The sequence below is a fragment of the Xiphophorus couchianus genome, chromosome 16 (assembly GCF_001444195.1).
Source record: "Xiphophorus couchianus chromosome 16, X_couchianus-1.0, whole genome shotgun sequence".
In the NCBI taxonomy this organism is placed as follows: domain Eukaryota; kingdom Metazoa; phylum Chordata; class Actinopteri; order Cyprinodontiformes; family Poeciliidae; genus Xiphophorus; species Xiphophorus couchianus.
Window position 1 is genome coordinate 3,294,228 of NC_040243.1, and position 22,362 is coordinate 3,316,589.

A 22,362-nucleotide genomic window follows, 5' to 3' on the forward strand; every position below is an offset into this window, starting at 1 on the left:
ATTAAGAAAAAAGTTACATTTGTGATCCTATTAACTATTAAATCAAATTAAAAGCAAAAACAAGCGGATAAAAAATAGCTTACATTATGTATTTTATTTTGTACATCCCATATCAAGTCTTTATGTCAGTGAAAATTGCACTGACACAAATTCACATTGATCTTGAATTCTACAAAATCATTCCAAGGACCTACTGACCAACCTACAAACCTGCATAGGGTCACAAAAATTGCAGCACACTTGGTAAATATGAAGTAATTTAGTCTTCAATGTAAAACCTAAATATTAGTGTCAATTTGCAACTGAAGACCAATTAAACCGTTATAATTGAGGGAAAAATGCAGTGCGTGCATACCAGTTTTATGTTAAATAAATAAAATACGTCTTTAAAAAAAACAACAACATCTTGGCACATTTTGTCTTCCATACTTGTTGCAGAAGACTGCACCAGTAAGCAAACCACCTCGTATTTCTAAATATAAATGTAACAATACCGGTTAGAATTTACATTCCCTACAAATAGGAGGAAAAAAAGTATTTAAAAATGTTATTTTGGAAATTCCAGAATCAACTCTGCTTCCTGTGAACTCTGAGTAAAAGAGCAGCTTTACAAACCTGCGCACTGTAAGCGACGTAAAAGAGAAAGAAAGGTGAATGTAATGCAACGTCAACCTAAAAGTAAGGGAAACTTTCAAGGACGTTATGGCATTTTACTATCATTGCATAAATATTATATGTAAAATATGAAGGATCTTTTTATTTGGAAAGATAATCTTAATTTTATTTTATTTTATTTTATGTAATAAAATCTGATGGTAATATGAGTTTAAATAGACTAATAAGTCGTGGGAAAGCCCAGATGATGATGATGATGCCATTGCTTATATTAGAGCAGGGTTTCTGCAAATTTTAAAGTCCAAAGAGAAAGATCCCCTCCAGCTAAGTAAAACTTCCTCAGAGGCCGAAAAATATAGAACCTTTTGAAAACAAACAACAAAAAAAGACAACCTGTAAACTTAGATTTTTGAAATATAATATAAAACATTACATCCCTAAAAAAGTGCTGGTTCTTTTAATGTCATTCTGTTGTGAAAATTCAATGCAATAAGTTATTCTCCATTTTTATTAGAGATACATTTTAAAACATTTGCTCGTTTTTAAGCCTTTTAGTCAAAATTATCAGGAGTTATTGTGGAAGGTCCAAAGAGTAACTTGTACTGTGTGTGTTATAACAAAAATATACGCTTACAATTATTTGATAAAAATGTGTAGTTTATCACGCTAACTTTAAAAAGTAATGTCTGTCTAAATGCTGACTTTGCGCGTTTTTCTGAAATGCTTTTATTTTGAAGGTAAATCCCCTCCACTTCCGGTGCGTCATTGTTTGTTGAAGCTAACTTTCGTTTTTCTCTGTTTACGTATGAATCATCTTTTCCAAGATGGCGACGCACCTGTTTCTCTGGCGATGATCCTCTTAATTTTTGCGCAGTTTTTATAAAATAACCACCGGGAATACGTTGTCGACAAACCGGCGGTGGGTGAGGGAAACTCTGAAGTGATCTGCACCGTCCAGAATGTCCACGGAGGAGCTGTCGGCTTCGGATAGCGAGACTGTGTTCGCCAGCGCCGGGGAGCGATGGGCACCGGTGGGCGCCGTGGCCAGCCCCGAGGAGGAGAGCGGCGGCCGGCCGAGGCAGAGAGGCTCGTCGTCGGCCACCGATGAGGAGATGGCCGCCCGGCTGATGAAGCTGGAAGAGGAGCAGGACTTGTTGAATTCGTCTCTTTTAGCGCTAACGTCGCACTTCGCGCAGGTTCAGTTCCGACTGAAGCAGATAGTTCACGCTCAGAGCGAGGAGAAGGAGAGGATGCTGGCCGAGCTGGAGGAGTTCGCTTTCCGGGGCTGCCCGCACGTCGTGGGCTGCCGAGCCCAGGACGCCAAGCAGCTGGAGAACTCGGTGAGACTTCCAGTTAATTATGGTTCAGAAATACATTTAATGGTTTAATAATATAAGAGTATTGTTTCTGGCGTGGTTAGGCTTATCAGAGGGAAGATAAACACAAACAATATATTTAACAGAAAAGGAAGCATTTAATATATAATATGTGTTCAAGCCAATAAATATCTCTAAATGAAAATTTGAACAAAAAGGCGGTGGAGGGGACTCTGAGATTTTGAAATTAATCTCAGAATTAAAAAAAAATACTTGGAAATTTCGAAGTTTGAAAAGTCAAATAAATTGCTAGAAAAAAAATCAGCTTCATATAATACATTTTCTTGACAAAATTAGAATATTTTTGAGTTTTAAAAATATAAAAAAAATGCTATAAAAACGTTGAAATTTTTAGATTAATCTCAGAAGTCTAGAAAAAACTGGAATACATTTGAAAAGAAAAAAATTGAAATTAATATCAGAAATTTTTGTCGTCTTTTTCAAAAAAAGGAAATTTCTGACTTTGAAAAGTCGTAACCTTGTTAGTAAAACAAAATAAATTAATACTACACCAAATGTTTCTGTTTTTGTTTAGTCCAAAAAATATCTTTGTTTGTGTTTCATATTTTGCACAGAACTATGCTCAGACAAAAAATCTGTTTTTCCTGGGAAAAGCTAAGAACTTAAACCACTTTTACTTTCAAAGTATACATTAGGGTGCAATTTTTTGTTTAGTAGAAAACATAAAGCTTAGAGACAATATTTTAGACAAAAAGGCTTATGCCACACATTTGCATTCAGAACTGACGGTGCTTTTTATCCTGCTCATTTTAGTTTTTGGGAATATGTCAACATCAGATTGATTGGTGCTTCTATCCTTAATGCAAACTTTAATTTATGCTTTATGTGGTTGCAAGTGTTTTTTCCTGCTAATACAGATGCATAATTACCATCGTGTTTCCAGATCTCTGGTGGAAATGTTGCCTTGTTGAAACCTCCTGCAGCAGCAGATCAGTATCTGCTTTAAAAACAGCCGCTTTGTTCCCGCTGCTTTTCCTGCTGATGGGAATTTTCAGCTCGTTGTGTTTCATTTAAAAGCCTCTTTTATTTCTTTTGTCACATGCTTCATTTGCAGGAAGATCTGGTGAGTAGATCTCGTGTAAACATTGCGCCAAAAGCAGCTCCTGAGAGGCGTGTGTGTGGTTGATTTATAATGGGTGTGTGTTTGTGTGTGTCCTGTCAGAGCGAGAGGGAGAAGCGGGAGCGACTGGAGGCGCAGAGGGAAAAACAAAAGGATCTCATCGTCCAGCTGAAGACGCAGCTGGACGATCTGGAGCGCTTCGCCTATCAGGAGGGCAGCTACGACTCGCTGCCACAGTCCGTCGTCATGGAGAGGCAGAAGGTGTGGAAATGCAAACATGCGTCACGCTTCATGTGTCACGTCTCACGTCATAAAATCCACAGGTTGTACTTCCACTTTTAAACATCAGGCATATAAAGTCCAAAATGCTAACATCTAAAACATTCAGACTAGAGATGCAAACAATTAATTAACCAATCAACTAATTTTTGATTAGTGGCTTATTAGACTAAAATGAGTTCCAATGATCAACTGACAACATCCACTTAGATCTTCTTTAGTGTTGTAGTTTGTCTGCCATCCAGCAGAGGGCGCTGCTGGTCATCCTGAAGGAGCCTTAGATACAGACACAAAAATGGTCCCAGAGCCGTAAAGAGAAACTGTCCTACTTGGCAAAAACTTGGGCATTTCTGAGTTTCAGCTGTCAGAAATTTCTACATTTTTTCTACAAAATTTTCTTGCAAATTTTTGACTTTTCAAACTCGGAAATGTTCAACTTTTTTGTACAAAATTTTTGAGATTGATCTCAAAATTTCAGACTTTTTTCTCATAAATTTTTGACTTTTGAACTTTTTTTTTCTACAATGCCCGTAATTCTCACATACTTGATTCTTCATTTAACAACCCAATTGGTCCTTGTTTTTATATTTTATGAATATTCCAAAGATTAATGTGAGAAAAACACACATTTTCTATTTACTCAGTCAGTATTTAATACAAAATAATGTTAACATTAGATGGGATTGTTTTAATTCTGTATGTTCTGAAACATTTTTTTGTTATGGAAAGAGAAAATGGCCACTTATCGGTTAATCTTTAGTCAATAAGATCAATCGACTTTAGATTAACTCATTAATTGATAACTTTTATCCCTTATTTGCTCTCCTACCAATGAGAAATCTTGTGCAGAGTTGAAGTTATATTTGGACAAATATGAGCTTGTCGTTTGGCTTTCCCAGAAGCAACGCCACTTTCTGTGTTTACCTACCTCAGTGTCGCATTCAAGGAAGTCACGGATAAACAGCTTCTGGAATTCTCTGATTAGTTTGATGAGAATCGACAATCATTTTTTTTAGATCAGGAAATGTTGAGATGACAGGAACTGGGTGAGGTTTCTTTACCGTTGTTTGTTTGATTGGAACAGTGATCCCAGCTTCTAAATTAATTGAAAATAATTCATTTAGAGGTGCCCAAATCTGTTGTGAAAGGATGGCAAGTTTCTCCAAATTCCTTCAGTTTCCAGTTTTTTTCTCTTTTCCCCCAAAATATATTTTTTTGTGAAGCTAATTATTATTATTGATAATAATCAGACGGGAAGAAAAACACACAGCAACTGTCTCTACTTCCAGCTTTTCTTGCTTTTTTTAAACACAGTTTTATTAGTTTTGTGTTTTCAGTTTTTCTATTAAATGTTAATTACATGTCTGTTATTACCAAAATGGTTTAATAGGACTATTTTACAAAAATGTAAACATTTAATTTTAGGAGTATTTTTACTGCACTGTACTTTTTATTTTTACTTGAGTAATTTTATTATGAAATACTGTTACTCTAAATTTCTGGATTTTCTACCCAGTGAGTGAAAAACAAACATGTTTTAACCAAAAATTCACCAGACACACACCTTCTTGTTAAAGTTTCATAATTTTTATATTGAAAGAAACTGATTTGGAAAAAATTTATTTTGCCTGATTTTGTTACTTTTTGTTACTTTTATAAATTGTCATTTTGGTCCCTAAAATCCACAAATTTCCATTTAGTTTAATATTGTGGTCCAACTGATGATGTCATTTTTAAATAATTTGATCAGCTACTCAGTAGATAATTAGATTTTTTCCCAGACATTTTTTACTCTTGTGTAAAAATCTGTTGCAGTAGTATTACTCTTACTTGAGTGCAGTTTTTCTTACCCTGCCCACCTTTTCCTAATATTGACCTGAATTCAAAGTTCATATAAGTAGAAGCTGTCGAACAAGATGGCTGCCTTGACTGTGCTGATATGAGTCCGAACTATGGAAGCTGAAATCCAGATGTTTCAAAAATGAAATCTTTAAAAAACCAAAAATAATATTAGAATTGATGTAGCTCCCTGGTTTTAGTTTATTTGGTTCCATGACCTTGATGGAAATTCTCCCGAAGTGATTTTCATGTTTTGTTTCAGCTTTTACCTTCAGCCTGTTTCTGTTTCCAGGTCATCATCGATGAGTTGATAAAGAAGCTGGACGTGAATCTGAACGAAGACATCGGGAACTTGTCCCCGGAGGAGCTGAGGCAGCGGGTGGACGCCGCCATCGCTCAGATCGTGAACCCGGCCCGAGTGAAGGAGCAGCTGGTGGAGCAGCTGAAGACCCAGATCAGGGACCTGGAGATGTTCATTAACTTCATACAGGGTACGCAGGACACACACGTGTTCATTCTGGGGTTTATTCTTGTTAGATTGTCTCTTTTTAATCATATTTTTGCCTTTTCTTATTTAAAGATGAGGTGGGGAACCCTCTTTTGTCAGATGGAGGGCGGAGTCAGCAGCCGAAAGCAGACGGAGCCAACGGCAGAGCTGCAGGGATGAAGAAGAAAGGTCAGCTTATTACAGACAACCAGAGAGTCTTAAAATGTATTAAATTCACAAAAAAAGAGAATCATTTTTCCTTAAATAGGTTAATAACAGGACTTACATTTTGTTGGGGCTGGACTTTTTAATCCAGGATATTCCATGTAGTCATTTGTTTTGTCTTGTTTTGTTTTTCTCCAGGACTACGCTAACTAGCCGCTAATAAATCCATATATATCTATATATATCTGTCAAACATCTTAAATTACAGTTAATATCTTAACTCTTAAATTATAGTAGGTGAAACCAGCAGAGTCCCAGTTCTCTGCTGGTTTCATTAAGCTGCCTGTCCCTGTGTTTCTGCCCCCCACAGTGGACCCGGTCCAGGCCGAGCGGATGCGGGACACGGGCCTGCAGCTCATCCAGAAGGCTCTGGCCGTGCTGCAGATCTTCGCTGCCAGTCAGTTCGGCTGCTCGGCCGGCCACGTCCCCCAGAACCTTTGGCCCCAGGACTGTCTGGGCCGGGACTACGGCCCCCTGCTGCAGCACCTGGAGGCGGCCGTGGAGAAGGTCCGGGTCCTGGGCTCGCGGCGCCATCCCTCCGTGGAGCACGTGGTGAGCTACAGCGGCGGGGCGGAGGCGGCGCTGGGCGCCCGGGACGAGCTGACGACGGCGGTGAGGAAGGAGCTGGCGGTGGCGCTGAAGGACCTGCTGGCCCACGGCCTGTTCTGCCCCTCGCAGACCATGAGCCTGGTGCTGGCGCCCATCTCCTGCCTGCTGCCCTACCGCCCCGCCCCGCTCGCCATGCACCCCTGGGAACTCTTCGTCACGTACTACGAGTCCAAAAACGGGAAGGCGTTCGTGGAATCGCCGGCCCGAAAGCTGTCGCAGTCCTTCAGCCTGAAGGTGGGCGGCGGCCCGGGGACGGTGACGCCCAAACACTCGCTGCTGTGGGCCGTCCACTCGGTGCTGAAGGAGCACGGCCGCTACAAGCGCGGGCCGGACTCGGAGTTCAAAGCGCTGGTGTGCATGGCGCTGAACGAGCAGCGGCTGGTTTCCTGGATCAACCTGCTCTGCAAGTCGTCCACTCTGATCCAGCCGCACTACCAGAGCTGGAGCTACATGGCCCAGACGGGCTTCGAGGGCGCCCTGCGCATCCTGGGCCGCATCAGCCACCTGCGCTTCAACCTGCCGGTGGACCTGGCCGTGCGGCAGCTCAAGAACATCAAGGACGCCTTCTGACGAGGCTCTCTGCGGCGCCGTTCACTGTAAAAACATAAAGTCTGACTAAGAGTTTCTGTTCAAAATGTCTCTTTATGTTTAAAATAAGACAAAACTAAATCACAAGAAATACCAACTTGTTTTAAGTCAGTTATTATCAAATATTGATAGAAATAACTCACTGGCAGATTATCTCACTTGTAACGTAGAGAAAAAAGTCTTGTTGCCATGGAAACTAGTACTTTTCATCAATATTCAAGAACTACGTACTAAGAAATTTCTATATCTTGCTGAAAAATTAGTTTTGTCTTATTTCAAGTGTACTAAGAATTTTGCAGTGTACTCTAACCCGTTACAGGTTGTTTACATGTGCATGAATGTGTTAGCCTGCTTCTCCTCTAAACATGCCTTACGCTGCAAAAACACAAAGTATGACCAAGTGTTTTTGTTTGGTTTCTGTTTCAAATGTCTTATTATGTTTGAAATAAGACAAAACTAACTCACAGGTAACATTTCAGCAAGAAATACCAGCTTGTTTTAAGTCAGTAATTACTGAATGTTGATCAAAATCATTGCTTCACTTTTAACATGGGGAGAAATATCTTGTTGCCATGGAAATGTGTACTTTTTAATATCCAAGCATTATTTACTGAAAACAAGCTCCTATATCTTGCTGAAAAGTTGCTTGTGAGTTAATTTTGTCTTATTTTAAGTGTACTCAGAAAATAGAGAAAAATACTTAAGATTTAGTGTTTTTGCAGTGTAGAGTCACCTGCGATGACCTCACCTTTAGCCTTCAGTCTAACGCCAACATCTTTGTGACCTTTGCTCAGCAGCTTCTTCCTCTGCTGGACCTGATGGCGCTCTAACCTATGCAGCAAACATCCTGAGGAGACATGCACTGCAAAAACACTAAATCTTACAGTATTTTTGAACAGAGCTAAAGTAAATAACTTATCGATATTGATGAAATAGTACTAGCAGATTATTTCCTATAATATGGAAACATGTCATGTTATAAATGAAATAATCTACCTCTAGAACCAGCACTTTTTCATCAACACTAAGGAATTATTGACTCTGCCAAGCTTCTATATCTTGCTGAAAAGTTACATATTTTGTCTTATTTTGAGTTTATTGAGATATTTTCTCTAGAAACTAGACAAAAATAGTTGGTAAGATTTTGTGTTTTTGCAGTGTATGTAGCAGCAGAAACATTCCTGATAAACTCTCTAGTTCTTGTTTATAACTCTGGATGCTGTTATACAAACAGGAAGCTTCTGTGTAGCAAAAATCACCAAAATAAAAGCTCCGTGTGTGTGTGGGGGGGTGGCGTTGCTGTTATCGTGCAGCTTTTTGGTCAAATGAACCACCGAATGTGTTCCTGTGTTTCAGTTCTGACTGTTTTCTCCTTGACTGAGCTGCTGCTGATGATCATTTTTATTCCAGATTTTATTTTATTTTCCATGAACAGCAAATCATGTCCGTAAAACCTGAATGTATGAACCGTAGATGCTATTAAACTGACCTTAGTTTGTATTAGTTGTTTATTTTGTTCATGTGTTTGTGTCAAACCTTCAGCTGTAGAGCACTTTTCCAAACTTCAGTTGTGGTTTGGGTATATTTACCGCACACTTTTTATTTTTGTTTTTATGTTTAGATGTTTATTTATTAGATAAATTGCTTTAAACACTTAAAGTGGCTGCTGTTCTGTAACTGTAGCAGTTCAACCTGGGAGCATCATTGAAAACAATTAATTCTATATTTATTTAATTGAAGATGGTGTATGGGAACATATGAATTGTTATTTTTGATTTTATTATATTTAATGTAAACCTGCAGTTGTAAAATAATAATAAACCAAGTAAAAGAAGTTTATTTTTTTAATCTTCGTTTCTTTCGTCTACAGCCTCCAGGGGGCGCCACATTCCCTCATCTATCTATCTTTCTACCTACCTATGCATTCTGTATTAATGTGTACACAATAAAGTATCCCAATCTTCAAATTTTATATTTCAGTCACGTGTTTTACTTTGCGATGCAACATTGTTAATATATTTTATTTTATTGTTTTCTTTTTCAAATTTGGCTGTCTTTTTCCACGATCTACTTCCATGTTGTTGAGGAATACAGAATATTAAGTAAGTATATAATATGTACAATATTATTAAATCAAATGTAAAAGAAAGAAGGATGTACCTTTAAATTCCTCCTAAATCCGGAAGAAGTTCGTACTTATTTAAAGTCTGTACTTTAAAATGTTCAAATTTTAAACATTTATATTTGAAATGTAAAAATATTATTTACATTTTACATTTAGATGTTTGAAAATATATATATATATATATTTTCTAAAAGATAATCCCAATATTTCCAAAATAAAATGATTTAGGAAGTGACGTACTTCAGGTTTGCCCTCTGGACTTCCTTTTCCTGTTAGCGGCGGCCGTAGAGAAGCATCAGTGAGTGAATTTTTCCTCAAAATAATCCACATCCATCGGGTTTAATCTGGGTTAATCTGTTCTCTTTGTCACCGTATATCACATATTACCCTCCGTAGTGTCAAACTCGACCTGATATTTGGTGAGTTTGTTTGATTAAAGATGAAAATTAGCTGTTTTGCTGCGGTGGGATCTCTTCCCCAGCGCACTTTCCAACATGGCAGCCTACTTGGGGCTAAAGTTGCACCTTACTATTAGTGGCGGATTGTATAATTGTTTTTTAACACATTCTGATTTTATGTGGATGTGTTCTTTGTCAAGCAGTTCACCTAACTTTAGAAACATCCAAAGTGCTTAAGAGAGTGAATATTACACATATAAACACGCTTGTTTGATAGCTTACAGTTAGCTGAATGCTAACTAGCCTGGCTGTCCGGGAGCAACAGCAAGGCGATAATAAAATCAAGATTATTCTGAGTTACGTCTGCCTCGATTTTAACAAATTTACTTCTTTATGACAGGAATGGGCAAGTTTATGAAGCCGGGGAAGGTGGTGATGGTCCTGGCTGGACGCTACGCCGGGCGCAAAGCTGTTATCGTCAAGGTACAAACTGATGTTTCCTGGATTTAAACTGTCCTGCAGCAAAGGAAAAAATCATATTTATACAAAATGTAGAGTCTGGGTTCATAGTTTTCATCTTTACAAGGTAAAATGATTAAGAAGAGTATAGAAATATGGCTGAAATGCTAGTTTAGTTAAAAAGTGTATTTGATTGTGTGGATATGAATGAATGAATAAACAGCAAGTGAATCAACAATTTTCACATTTCATGGCTTTAATCAACAATTACATTAAAAAAAGACAAATTAATTTATTCTTAATGTCAACAAATGATCTGTGGTTCAAAATTGAGCTGCTGATTTTATACATTTTACAAATCAAACCAAATTGACTTTTTGTTTTTAGAAGAATATTCTAGTATGAAATGTATCTTTAACAGTCCTGTAAATTGTTCTAGGCGTCTTATTTGCTCTGCACAAAGTATTTGGATCGTTAGCAGGACTTTCAATCAAATGTGACCCAAATCTAATGTTTGTTTTCCCCCTTATGTAGCCCATATCCAACTTTTTCTGTCTAAACGACCCAATTCGGATAATTTCACCGAATAAAAGGAGAATCTCATCTGACACTGATGACAGACTTGGAGGGTTAATGTTTCATGTTTAACCAGATGCTTTAGGAGGTAAACTAAATGTTTATTTGACAGTAAATGGTTTGTTGTTCTCTTGGCAGAATATTGACGACGGCACCACCGACCGCCCCTACAGCCACGCTCTGGTCGCCGGCATCGACCGCTACCCCCGGAAGGTGACCACCACCATGGGCAAGAAGAAGATCGCCAAGAGATCCAAGATCAAGGCTTTTGTCAAAGTTTTCAACTACAACCACCTCATGCCCACCAGGTCAGAAACTCAACTTTTTCTTTCTCCAGTTCATTAAATTCATCTTAACCACGACTTTACACCATCTGCAGTCCTATTTATTTGTTTTTATTAAATAAAAGATAGAAGCTTTTACAGTGTACATTGTGGGCTAATTTTTAACTCCTTCCTTGTCTGTTTAAGTCAGAACTGCTTCCTGATTGGTGCGTCTCCAAATGGACTCCGTTTCTGTTGATGATTAAAAACATTCCTGGTTCATTTATCCACCAAACTTTCCACCCAAAGAGCAAATCAGCTCATGATTAATACTCTGATTTGCTTTCCTCCTTTTTAGGGTGGAAACGATTAATTCTGATCAATCGATTATTGAAATGATTGTCAAATAATTTAGTAATCGATTAATCTTTAACAAGAGTATACAGACCTTAAAAAAGGCCTCTGTACAAAAAATAAAACATACATGTTGCATTTAAGACTAAAACGTTTTTATCTGTAAATATGTTTTAGCCAAAACTCCTCAAGTTTCAATTTTATCTTCACATTTAGTGAAGGAGATGCTGTTACTGTGTTTTAGGTGATAAAATGTTTGTTTTATTTAATATGGGAATTGAAATGTTTGGTTTAGATCTTTCAATGCATTTATAATATTTAAAAACAAAAGGTTTTCATTGGTTAAATGGAAAAAATTACAAAATGTCATTTTTTAAAAATCTGATCGTCAGAATTAATCACCAGAATAATCAAATGATTGTCAGAATTACCAATTGATTGCTAAAATAATCATTAGTTGCAGCCGTTCTCCTTTGTTGTGACAAAGTATCTGATCATTTCACATGTTTTATTTTTTATTTTGCTGTTTTTTTCCATTTCTTTGCGGAAGAGGTGAACAGAAAATGTTTCCATCTTTCCTGTTCAAACGTCTCTCTGCTGAAGTTGAACTCATTTCCTCTTCGCCCTCAGATACTCGGTGGATATTCCTCTGGACAAAACCGTCGTCAACAAGGACGTCTTCAGGGATCCTGCTCTCAAACGCAAAGCCAGGCGGGAGGCCAAGGTCAAGTTTGAGGAGAGGTCAGGACACTTTCATCAAGTAATTATTAGTTTCCAACATTAACATGTTGGCTTCTTGCTAAATTTGTCTTTTCTTTCTGTTTCCAGGTACAAGACGGGCAAGAACAAGTGGTTCTTCCAGAAGCTGCGATTCTAATTTCACTCGGTTTCACAAAATAAATGTTTATAAATGGAAATCATTTGGACTCTGGGTTGTTTTTTGATTGAATTGGAAATGATGAGTTTTATTTTCTGAAATGACAAAAACCATTTATTACTGAGTTCAAAGCTTTAAAACATTACATGAAAGCAATGAAACACTTTAAAGCAGAATTGTGGACCAACTGAAAAGTGTGTCCATGTAATGTGCATCACAACTGAATAATTGGCTGGGGCTCCTTTTATTTTTATTATTTAAGTTCATAACTTTCTATAAGCAAAAATATATATATACTGACTAAACGTATTATACACTTAAATCAATAGTTTTTAAAATCAGGTACATTTATAATGTACTATTGTTTTTATTGAGTTGATAAAGGTTAATGTTAACTTTAGTGATTGTTTTTTTTTTGTTGCTAATTATTCTAGTTATTTAGGCAGGAAAATGAAATCAGGTTTAAGTCATAAAATGCTGCTGATGTGTTCAGGAAGCCCATTTTGCTGAATTGAATGCCCATTGAATGAATTTCATTGTTGCAGATATTTTTTCCTTCCACTCAACTTACCATAGCAGATTCCCATGGTGGTTAAAAATAACCATCTTTTTTTTCTCATGTAATAATCTGAGGTTAATCGTGAAGATGAACAGAATTTGTTTCATATAGTGAAATTATTTATAACTATGATTTTTTAAAATGAATTATTAAAATATTTTTTTCATGTTTTTCCTGATGTATTGTGTCAAACTCCAGTCCTCAAGGTCCTGCAGTTTTTAGATGTGCACCAGGTACAAAACACTGGAGTGAAACGGTTTAATTTCCTCCTCCTGGTGTAGCTCGGTTCTCCGGAGCCTTAATGACCTAATTATTTTATTCAGCTGGTGCCTCTGCTTTTATTCAGCAGAGACGCATCTAAAAGTTTCAGGCCAGCAGACCTCCAGGACTGGAGTCTGACCCCTGTGACTTAGAGTGTAAAAACAGCGGTTCGTGCTGGTAAAGTGTTGGAATTTCTACAGCCCTGAACGCATCATCCAGTAGGCCGGATGTGCGCCCCCTGGTGGAGATAAACGGTACCTGCTTCTCTTCCTGTCGATCGAGAACAGAAACTGAAAGAATAAAACAGTTTAGAGCAGAGATCGTCGGCGTGAGGTAGGTTAAAACCGCGCTGCTGTTTTCTCATAAATACATAATTTACTTTATTTAGTCGTTTTGTGTTTTGATTTAAAGTTAAATTGTTAGTCTGAGATTTACTGTTAATCTGAAATTAGGCCTCCAGATTGGCTCTAAAGTTCACCTTTCTTTGTTTACAGCATGGGAACGTATTTATAAATCCTCTTTATGTAATGATCTTACTCTGAGTGACGGTTTTCAACAGTTCTAATCTGTTAAACATGTAATCTGAATTATTTCAGGTTCCTTTCACCATGTCATCAGAAGAGGTGAGATTGAGCCTCTTCGCCATTGTTTGTCATATAATCAGAGACAGGAACACTTTCCGTTTCCCTTTTAGCCAGAATCAACCTTTCACTGCTTTCTTCGTTTATCCACTGAACATTTTTAATGTAAAACGAAGCATTTAACTCGTGTTTGTGTTCAGATTTTTACTGTTTGTTTGCTCTTGTGTCAGGATTTCTTCCTGGTGGTGACTGACAAAAATGAAGACACAATAGAGGGAATCCAGGCTCTAATCAAGGATTACCAGGTACAACACACATTTACTCTAAGATTAGTAAAAATATTTAAAATAAATCCATCTTTTCCAGCACAGACTGAGACTGACACGTTTAATTTCACTAGATTGAATTGTTTTCTATTTTTTGAGATTACGGTTTTAATGTCCAGTTTTAACAGTTTCTTGACTTTATGCAACTAACATCAACACGTTTTTAGTTTAATGTCTTGACTTTTCACTTCTCAATTAAATTTGGCTGAAAACATCTACTGGTCTCATCCCAAAGCGGAATTAACTAGAATGGCTGGAGTTAGGCCATTTTGACATATACCTATTCAGGCTAGAGATAGTCCAACTGGCCTGAAGCCCGTTGCACTGAAGCCCTTTTGTTCAGTAAATAGGGCCATTACCTAGGGCCATTACCTTAGAAGTACCCTGGTAATGGCCTCAACGCATCTCACAGTTGCACAATTGTTCCTTAGACTTCGACTTCGACTTCGACTGACTTTGTTGTCATTTTCAATGCACAGGGTGTATACAGAACGAAATTTCGTTGCATACGGCTCAGGATAATGTTTGAGGTTCCAATGTTGTGAGTAAAATAAAATACAGTATAAAATATGAATATAAATCTAAATATAAAATATAAAGTGCAGGACTGACAGTAAAATAGAAGTTATTTAGCTCTGTACATGTGCAAGGTATAAAGTGGAGACCAGTTTTTGAGTGCAGTCCAGTTAAGAGCTCAGCAGTCTGATGGCAAGTGGGAAAAAGCTGTTTCGGAACCAGGTGGACCTGCACCGGATGCTGCAGAACCTCTTTCCAGAGGGCAGCAGGGAGAACAGTCCATGGTGGGGGTGTGAGAGGTCACTGATGATGTTTCGGCCTCAGGACACGCATCCTGCATCGATGGTTGACCTGACACTTCGCCCTTTTGCCTGAGCTGGGTGTGGAAGGTTGTTGCCGAAGCAGTTTCTCCTTGTGGGCCTTCTTCTCACTCACATGAGAGTTACCGAACTCTTTTGCAAGCTCAACCAGGAAGTCCACCCGTCTCTCCTGCACCCCAATGCATGCCTGATAAAGCACATGTGCATTCAGTGCTGCCATGTCAATCATGTTTGCCAGGTTTGCTGACCAGCTGTCACATAGTGATGGAACCTTGGTCACCCCCCGCAAGATTATGACTGAAATAAATGCCATTAGTTCTTGTGAACTAAATAGGTGAAGCAGTCACCTATTTATCCTCCACAGCACAAAAGGCTGCATGCAAATTTGCATGTGCAAAGTCTCCCAGATCTCTTACACTTACACTTTTTCCATGATTTTTTTGAGGTGGATCAACACAATTAATTTGGTTAGTTTATTTCTAAACTGTCATTTTATACCCTCTTAGCTTTATTTCAAAGAGAAACATTACTCATTTCTTTTAGAAAAATCTTTGCATACTTTTTGAAACAGATTGTATGTTTTGCAAACTCTATGTACATTTGGCAAAATGACCTGGATAATGCAGCACAACATCATGGATCAGCTGCAAAAGGTCACATCTCTCCAAAAACACTTCATGTATGCTTCAAAACTAAACTGAAGAGCATTACCTACAGGAGATCTGATCTCCTGCAGGTATCATAGATACCCACCCCCAACATGGACTATTCACATCCCTACATTCTGGCCTGACGGTCAACGGCCACATTTACAATTGAAGAAGAATGCTAATTTGAGCCATCAGAGTCGTCAGGGTGGACTCAGGGCCTTTTGGCCCTGTTCAGCCATTCTAGGGAGAAATCGAAAACCCAGCCATTCTAGTTGTTCAGTAACTTGTTGTTCAGTAACTTGTTGCTCAAGTATCTACTGATTTCCAGTAGCAGTCAGTCTCACAACGATTCTGAAGAGGCCTCTGACTGAAGACTGTCGCCGCATGTCATTTGACTGTTATTACATGCTAACATCTTAATTTCAAGGGCAGCAGAGATTATATTTGACAGTAAAAATGTCCTGGATGAAAAGAGCAGTTGTTGGCTAGCTCTGCTAATCCAACTTGTTTGCTTTTGCTGCTCCTCTTTAAATCTGTTTCTGGCTGTAATTGATTAAGAGTAGTTTAAGCTATTGCCATAAAAGTTGAGTTTATTTGAAGCTTGTCTACATTGTTTCCCTGAAGGTAAGCCGTTCTGCACAACGCTAATGCTAAAACAAATTTAATGTCTCCGTTGAATCTTTTCACAGCTTTTAGATCAATGGTTCTTAACCTTTTGTGAGGTACCGAACCCATCAGTTTCATATGCGCATTCACCGAACCCTTCTTTATATATAAATAAAATAAATATTTTTTTTCCAAATTCAAGCGGTATGAACTCACAGCAAGTTACAGTATCACTTCATTCTGGCCCCAAAATATATTTTGGCCCCATAAAAGAATTTCAGCCCCCAAAATATTTTTTTTTACTAATTTAAAAATAAATTTGGATTTTTTCAAAGAATGACAAACTTAATTCTTTTAATTTGTTTTTTGTCATTTTGAATCCACAAAATACTTTTTTGGGGCCAGAATAAAGTTTTGCCGAATGACATACCTGCAAATCAGTGTGACTTCTGCTGTTGTCTTTGGGAGACCAGTGCAGAGAGGCGTGGCTTCACCTTGGCAGGTGCATCTTCAGAGCAAACTCTGTTCATTTTCTTCTCTTTTTTGCTCGACATATTTAGTATGGATTAAAATATTAAGAAAGAAACCACACGAAGTACAACTACGACTGCGCGCACTAAATTCCCCGCAGCACTGATTGGCTGAGCAATGTAACATGGTCCTCTGCAGCAAGTGATGGCCAAGCGGGGCGAGTCACGACTTTACACAAGTGTGTCTTTACCTCCGCGGCAGAGGCTCCGCCGAACCCCTGAGGTTCGACCGAACCCAGGTTAAGAACCACTGTTTAAGACGTTCAGATGTACCAAAAAGTGACTGATGTTGCTGTTTCCCCTCAGAAAAGATACTCTGATATCCTGGAGGAGCAGAAGGATTTACAGCTCTCCATTAAGGACCGACAAGATATCACCCAAAAGTTCAAGCAACGCACAGAAAAAGTGACGGAGGGTCTGAGAAAAGACCAGATCGCCTTCGAAGAACAGATCACAGCTGAAAAGGTTGGAGTGCGTCTGTCTGCAGCACAATCTGGAAAATAAAAACTAACGCTTTACTGCATATTCAAGACGCAAGGAGTTGTGCAAAGGCTTATGGAAAATGACAAAACTTAATGAAACAGTTTATCAGACAATAATCTGCAGCTGTCATTGTAGATAAAACAAAACAATCTCTGAAATTTTCTAAACAAAATTTGAGTTTCAAGTTGAAAATTGATAGAAATTTTGAGATTCACAAAAACTTTCTATAAAAAAACAGAAAATTTCTGAGTTTCAAACATTTTCTGGAAAAATCTCAGAACATTTTCTTAGAAATTTCCTACAAAAACAAGAACATTTCTGTTTTGAAAGTTGAAAATTTTTTGGAAACAAAATACAAATTTTGAGATTAATTTCAAATTTTCTTTTTATTTATTGCTAAATTCTGCCATAAAAACAGTTTTTATCAAATATCAATATCTATTTATCCCTCATAATTACTTTCCAGTAGCTTAGAAAATTAACCTGTAACAATAACAGCTATTTTTTAAAGTTAACAAAAAGATCTGAAATGATATTAAATATGAAGCAGCATTCTCATGCAGACTGTAAGAAAAAGAGAAAAATGTTTTTGCATTGAGGAAGTTCATATTTATATAAAAAGTCCAGATCTGAATCAGAGCCTGAACCGAAGAATGGAGGAAAAACTCACATGAAATCCTAATAAAACATGCAACGTTTGTGTACTTTTGCATTTTTTGTGACATTAACCCTAATATTCCTGAATGTGCGTTGTCTGACTTCAGGCCAGGTTGGACGCCCTGAAGCAGGAGGACTGCGAACTCCAGGAGGAGTTACAGAGAATCCAGGCTGAAATCAAGAAGGAAGATTCCCAAAACGCCCAACTGAAGGAGCGAGCGGACGTAGGCGACATTCTGATTCCTCCGCAGCCCGACTTTCTGAACGTCTCCACTAAAGTTGCGGCTTCCCGTCGTAGGTGTTCTCCAAGATGCCGGAGAAGAATTTCGTCTTCACTGGGAAGACGGGAAAGGCCGAAGACGTGGAGGAGTTTGAGATGAAGCCGTACATCAGGTACCCGATGGAAGAGGGAACGGCGCTCATCACGTTCGAGGAGGAGGACGGTGAGAAGATAAACGTTGATAGGAGCTTAAAATTTACGTTTTGCACATTTTTCTACTTCCGTTTAATTCTCAGACGGTTATAAAAACACAAAAGGTCTTAAAAAGAAAACGAATAAACACCCAGCCGTGTTTTGGCCATAAGTTAATTGGAAAAATGAGCTGCTTCAAAAACCTCGATATTGTTAAGTCACATTCCAGGTTACCTAGCAACCCCAAAGTTCAGCCCGTTACTTAGCAACCCAAGCTAAGTTCCTGCACATTTGTTTAGCTGTTTTGCTGCTGTTTGCGCTGTAGATATATATATATATATATATATATAAAAACATATTTAATCCTTACAGGGGGCTTATTATGAAAATTTCACATTTTTAATGATTTTATATTTCTGTTTGGGTCAAAAAAAGTCCCTGCTCTTAAAAAAAACTTCCACCTTAGCCGCTTTCTGGCAATAAGTTCATGTTTGGAAAACGATCTGTTTAGCACTGCGCCGTTACCTAGCAACCCAAGCTGAGCTCCAGCATGTTTTGTCAGCAGGTTTTACCACTTTGTGTGCTGTAGATCTTCAAAAAATACATAACACATATTTGAACCTTAACGGGCACCTACTATGCAAATTTCACATTTTGCATGTTTTTGTTTTTCCATTTGAATCATAACTGCATCTAAGGACAATCCAAGTGCTTAAAAAAATCCACCCAGCCATTTTTGGCATTAAGTTAATGTTTTCAGTGTCAAAACCATTGAAATTTAACATCACACAGCCCCGTTACCTAGCAACCCAAGCAGAGTTCTGCTCCGTTACCTAGCAACCCAAGCAGAGTTCCGCTATGTTTGGTCAGCTGGTTTTACCGCTGTACAATGGCTGCTGGAAAAGACAAGTGTTCTGTTGTTGACTTACCATCCAGAAACCACTTGCTGCATTCTTGTTGGTTGTGCAGGAGGCTCCACTTCTGTTTTTCAAAGACGTACAGTTGTACAATTGCACTTCTGTTTTGAGCCATTTTCACGGGCGAGTGTAAATGTTGAGTTGTGGGGCGTGGCCAGTAGCAGCTTATTTGGATTTAGAGTGACAGGAGGCCCTAAAACCTCGCATTCTGATGTGACCAGACTGAAATCTCATTATCTAAGAAAGATTTTGTGCAAATGGTGTAATGAGGATGTTCATTACACTTTAAAACTTGACTTAAACAGAGATTTTTGTTAACATGTGATTGCTAGTGGCGACGAATATTCTGGAAAAGAAGAGACATAAGGTGGATCTGGGAGGAGAGTGCCGCATCATAGTGGAGGCCCAGCCGGTTCACCTGCTGATGCCCAGCCTGGTGGAGGTAAAATCCGCCGTCACGATAACGAAACGCTCCCGTGAGCATTTCGTCACGATAACGAAACGAAATGCTCCCGCTCGTAACCTCTGACCGCCTGAACCGCAGATCGACACAGACATCTGTCCTCACCGGATTTTGGTGTCCAACCTGCCCAACATGGACACGGAGATGCTGCTGAGCAAACTGGAAATCCACTTCTCCAAGTCCAAAAATGGAGGCGGCGAGGTGGACTCCTGCGACTTCCTGCCGGACTCGGGGACGGTGGTCATCGCGTTCGTGATGGAGAACAGTGAGGACGGATGTTTTCTGCTCTTCTGACTTCACAGCTGGAGAGAAAACGTTAAGCTGACTCTTCTTCTGAACTTTCTCCCATCAGTTGCAGAACATTTGGCAGTACAAGAACACCATAAAATAGATTTCAACAAAAACAAGCACACAGTGAGAGTGACGCCTTTCGTAAACGGAAAAATCACAAACTTGAAGGTCAGAAAATGTTGGGAAAACAAACCCGAAAATAAAAATTGAAAAGCACATTTTGAACTCTTTTTGTACGGAAGAAGATTAAGGCCAACAAAAATTAAAATAAATTCATAGAATTTTGATTTTAATCTCATAATTCTTACTTTTTCACAGAATTGAAAAAAGACCATTTTTTTTCCTTCTTCAGTGGCGCTGATGTTCTTCCATATTCTCTCTCTAATTTTCGCCGTCTCTCCCAGACCCAGACCTCCATGTGCCCTCGGACCGTCCTGCTGACGGGAATCCCGGACGTCATGGACCGGGAGACGATGCAGGACATGCTGGAGATCCACTTCCAGAAAAACGGCAACGACGGCGGCGAGATCGAAGCCTTCCTGTACAACCCGCTGGGCCAGCAGACCCTGGCGCTGTTCGGCAGCGCCACCCCAGAACCTGAAGAGGAGTAGAAGATCCGGCTGCTCCGAACTGACCGCCAGACAAACATCTGCACTCTGTTTCTGATGGCCCTCAGCCGAACTCTGTTCTGTTATTTGTTGTTTTGGGAATAATCGGAATGGTGAACGGTGCGTAACGTCATGGTTTAGGAAACTGAAAGTCGATCTAATTTAGATTCCCAGATGAAAATTATTGTAAGTTTTATCTATATTAGGCCTGTAACAAACGACTAATGGATTATTCAGACGATTAATCGGATTTTTACACGATTAATCGGGTAAAGACATGGACACATTCTGCTGATTTTTCATTTAACCACTTAAGTTTTTTTAAACAATATTAGAAATACAATAAAACACGATGTCCAAACTATGTGCTGGGGACCATTTGGGGCCCTTGAAATGCTTGTGTTTGGCCCCTGATCACAATCAAGAATGGTGAAAACAAACAAAACAGAAAACAATTGATATTCTTTTTTTTTTTTTTACTGTTGAGCTGGTAAACAAAAAAAAAAATCGCAGTTAACAAATTTTTTGCATTTTTAATTTAATAAATTTTGTGGCCCTCCAGTAGTTTAAATTTGTCAGGGCAAGAACTTTGGACCAATGCTTTAAAAAATGCAAATAATCAATTCAACTAAATATTTAAAGAAGAAATTAAATATTTTATTGCCTAAAAAGTGATAATATAGCAGTTCTTTTGTGAATTATTGATCAGTTGTAGCAAAAGATGCATCTGCAGCTAAAAACAATACATGTGAAAATCCCAGCCTTTTCTGCTTCACTTTACATCAGTAGGACTCATCTGTTGATTAATTTTTGTTTTAAATGATTAACATTTGTATTTTTACAGAATTTGAACCAGGTCAAGCTAAAACCGCCACTTGACAAACGCGTGTTTTAGTTTCTTAAATATTTTTTGGTACAGTTTAGGTTTAATTACGGCCTTGAATATATTCTTCTTTCAGTACTTGGACGTTTTTTTTTTTATCTTCAGTTAGCGATTAATCAATTTCCAAGTTAATTGCCGATTATTTAAATCGATTAATCGCAATTAATCGTTTCAGCCCTCACCAGGAAAATCACAGACACCTGGAAATACTGGTTTCCCCATTTGATTTCTTTGAAATAAGTGAATATATCATGACATTTTACTGTGTTTTGTATCATTTGATGAAAAGATTATCTGGGAAAATATATATTTTAATAACTTTAATAAGGTCCATGTACCGTACTCTGGCCCAGGCTGCAAAACCAAATTCATCGACCTAAAATAAAATTTAGTAATATTCCTACAATAATAAAACATTAATAGTTTGACATGATACTGTTTTGATGGATTAGTTTATATAAAAAATAATACGTATTAATGTAATTATGCTTTGTCAGAATATTTATGCTGTCTCTTAGATTTTGGAAATGGATTTCTCAAATGTAAACAAGAAGGTTTGAAGAATATTAAAGTCTTGATCAGCTTGGTTAAATAAAGTTCGGTTGTGTTTTTCTTCAGTTTATTATTCTTTAAAGTTTTGGATTTATTTTTACCTTGTTGGGCCTTCCGTACTGAGCAGACACAGATTTACCCATGAAGTTCTGGATGCTGCGTGTTGTGGTTGTGGAATCAAAGAGGAAATGCTTAATTGCTTGTCAGCAACAGCGCCCCCTTGTGGGAACATTTATTGTCTGGAGCAGACGCTACAGAAAAGGAGACATTTTGAGTTCATCTTGTTTAGAGTCACAAATGCTATATGACTTTTTGCGGAAAACGTAAGTAATGTTATTTTAAAGACTATTTGCTACTATTTTTAGCAAAAATAAAAAAAATTATACTGTCGGTGTAATTCTGTTTGGAATACCAATGCATTAGTCAATGTAAAACAGAAAAACAGCTAAAATCTATATATGTTGTTTCATTAGAAATATTAGTTGATTCTCTATCAGTTTAGACAAAATTTTTGCGAGCCACTTATAGATGAATGAATAGAAGTTGATTTCTCTTATTGATCAACTAACGATTAATTCATTAAGCGACTATTTTCT

At 38.1% G+C, this 22,362-nt stretch overlaps 3 protein-coding genes across 5 annotated transcripts; all 3 read left to right on the plus strand.

Moving 5' to 3' along the window:
- The first annotated feature begins 1,143 nt into the window (after positions 1 to 1,143).
- rundc1 (RUN domain containing 1) lies at positions 1,144 to 9,071 on the plus strand. Of its 2 annotated transcripts, XM_028042938.1 has the most exons (6): positions 1,144 to 1,955; positions 3,067 to 3,075; positions 3,175 to 3,333; positions 5,483 to 5,681; positions 5,771 to 5,866; positions 6,213 to 9,071. In XM_028042938.1, exons 1-6 carry the CDS (start codon positions 1,575 to 1,577, stop codon positions 7,079 to 7,081), a joined length of 1,713 nt encoding a protein of 570 aa, XP_027898739.1. In that variant the 5' UTR covers positions 1,144 to 1,574; the 3' UTR covers positions 7,082 to 9,071. The 2 variants fall into 2 exon arrangements, with proteins under 2 accessions (XP_027898739.1, XP_027898740.1); XM_028042939.1 differs by lacking the exon at positions 3,067 to 3,075 and having other exon boundaries at positions 1,146 to 1,955.
- A 398-nt stretch (positions 9,072 to 9,469) lies between these two features.
- rpl27 (ribosomal protein L27) lies at positions 9,470 to 12,194 on the plus strand. The gene is made up of 5 exons (XM_028043125.1): positions 9,470 to 9,522; positions 10,023 to 10,105; positions 10,796 to 10,965; positions 11,905 to 12,015; positions 12,103 to 12,194. The coding sequence occupies exons 2-5, from the start codon at positions 10,025 to 10,027 to the stop codon at positions 12,149 to 12,151; spliced, it is 411 nt and encodes a 136-aa protein (XP_027898926.1). The 5' UTR covers positions 9,470 to 9,522; positions 10,023 to 10,024; the 3' UTR covers positions 12,152 to 12,194.
- Positions 12,195 to 13,171: 977 nt separating this feature from the next.
- On the plus strand, positions 13,172 to 21,806 carry ifi35 (interferon-induced protein 35). Of its 2 annotated transcripts, XM_028041815.1 has the most exons (10): positions 13,172 to 13,304; positions 13,568 to 13,594; positions 13,783 to 13,857; positions 16,807 to 16,965; positions 17,748 to 17,864; positions 17,939 to 18,083; positions 19,302 to 19,411; positions 19,514 to 19,697; positions 19,785 to 19,891; positions 20,128 to 21,806. In XM_028041815.1, exons 2-10 carry the CDS (start codon positions 13,580 to 13,582, stop codon positions 20,332 to 20,334), a joined length of 1,119 nt encoding a protein of 372 aa, XP_027897616.1. In that variant the 5' UTR covers positions 13,172 to 13,304; positions 13,568 to 13,579; the 3' UTR covers positions 20,335 to 21,806. The 2 variants fall into 2 exon arrangements, with proteins under 2 accessions (XP_027897616.1, XP_027897617.1); XM_028041816.1 differs by lacking the exons at positions 13,172 to 13,304; positions 13,568 to 13,594; positions 13,783 to 13,857 and adding an exon at positions 15,693 to 16,060 and having other exon boundaries at positions 16,760 to 16,965.
- Positions 21,807 to 22,362: the final 556 nt, after the last annotated feature.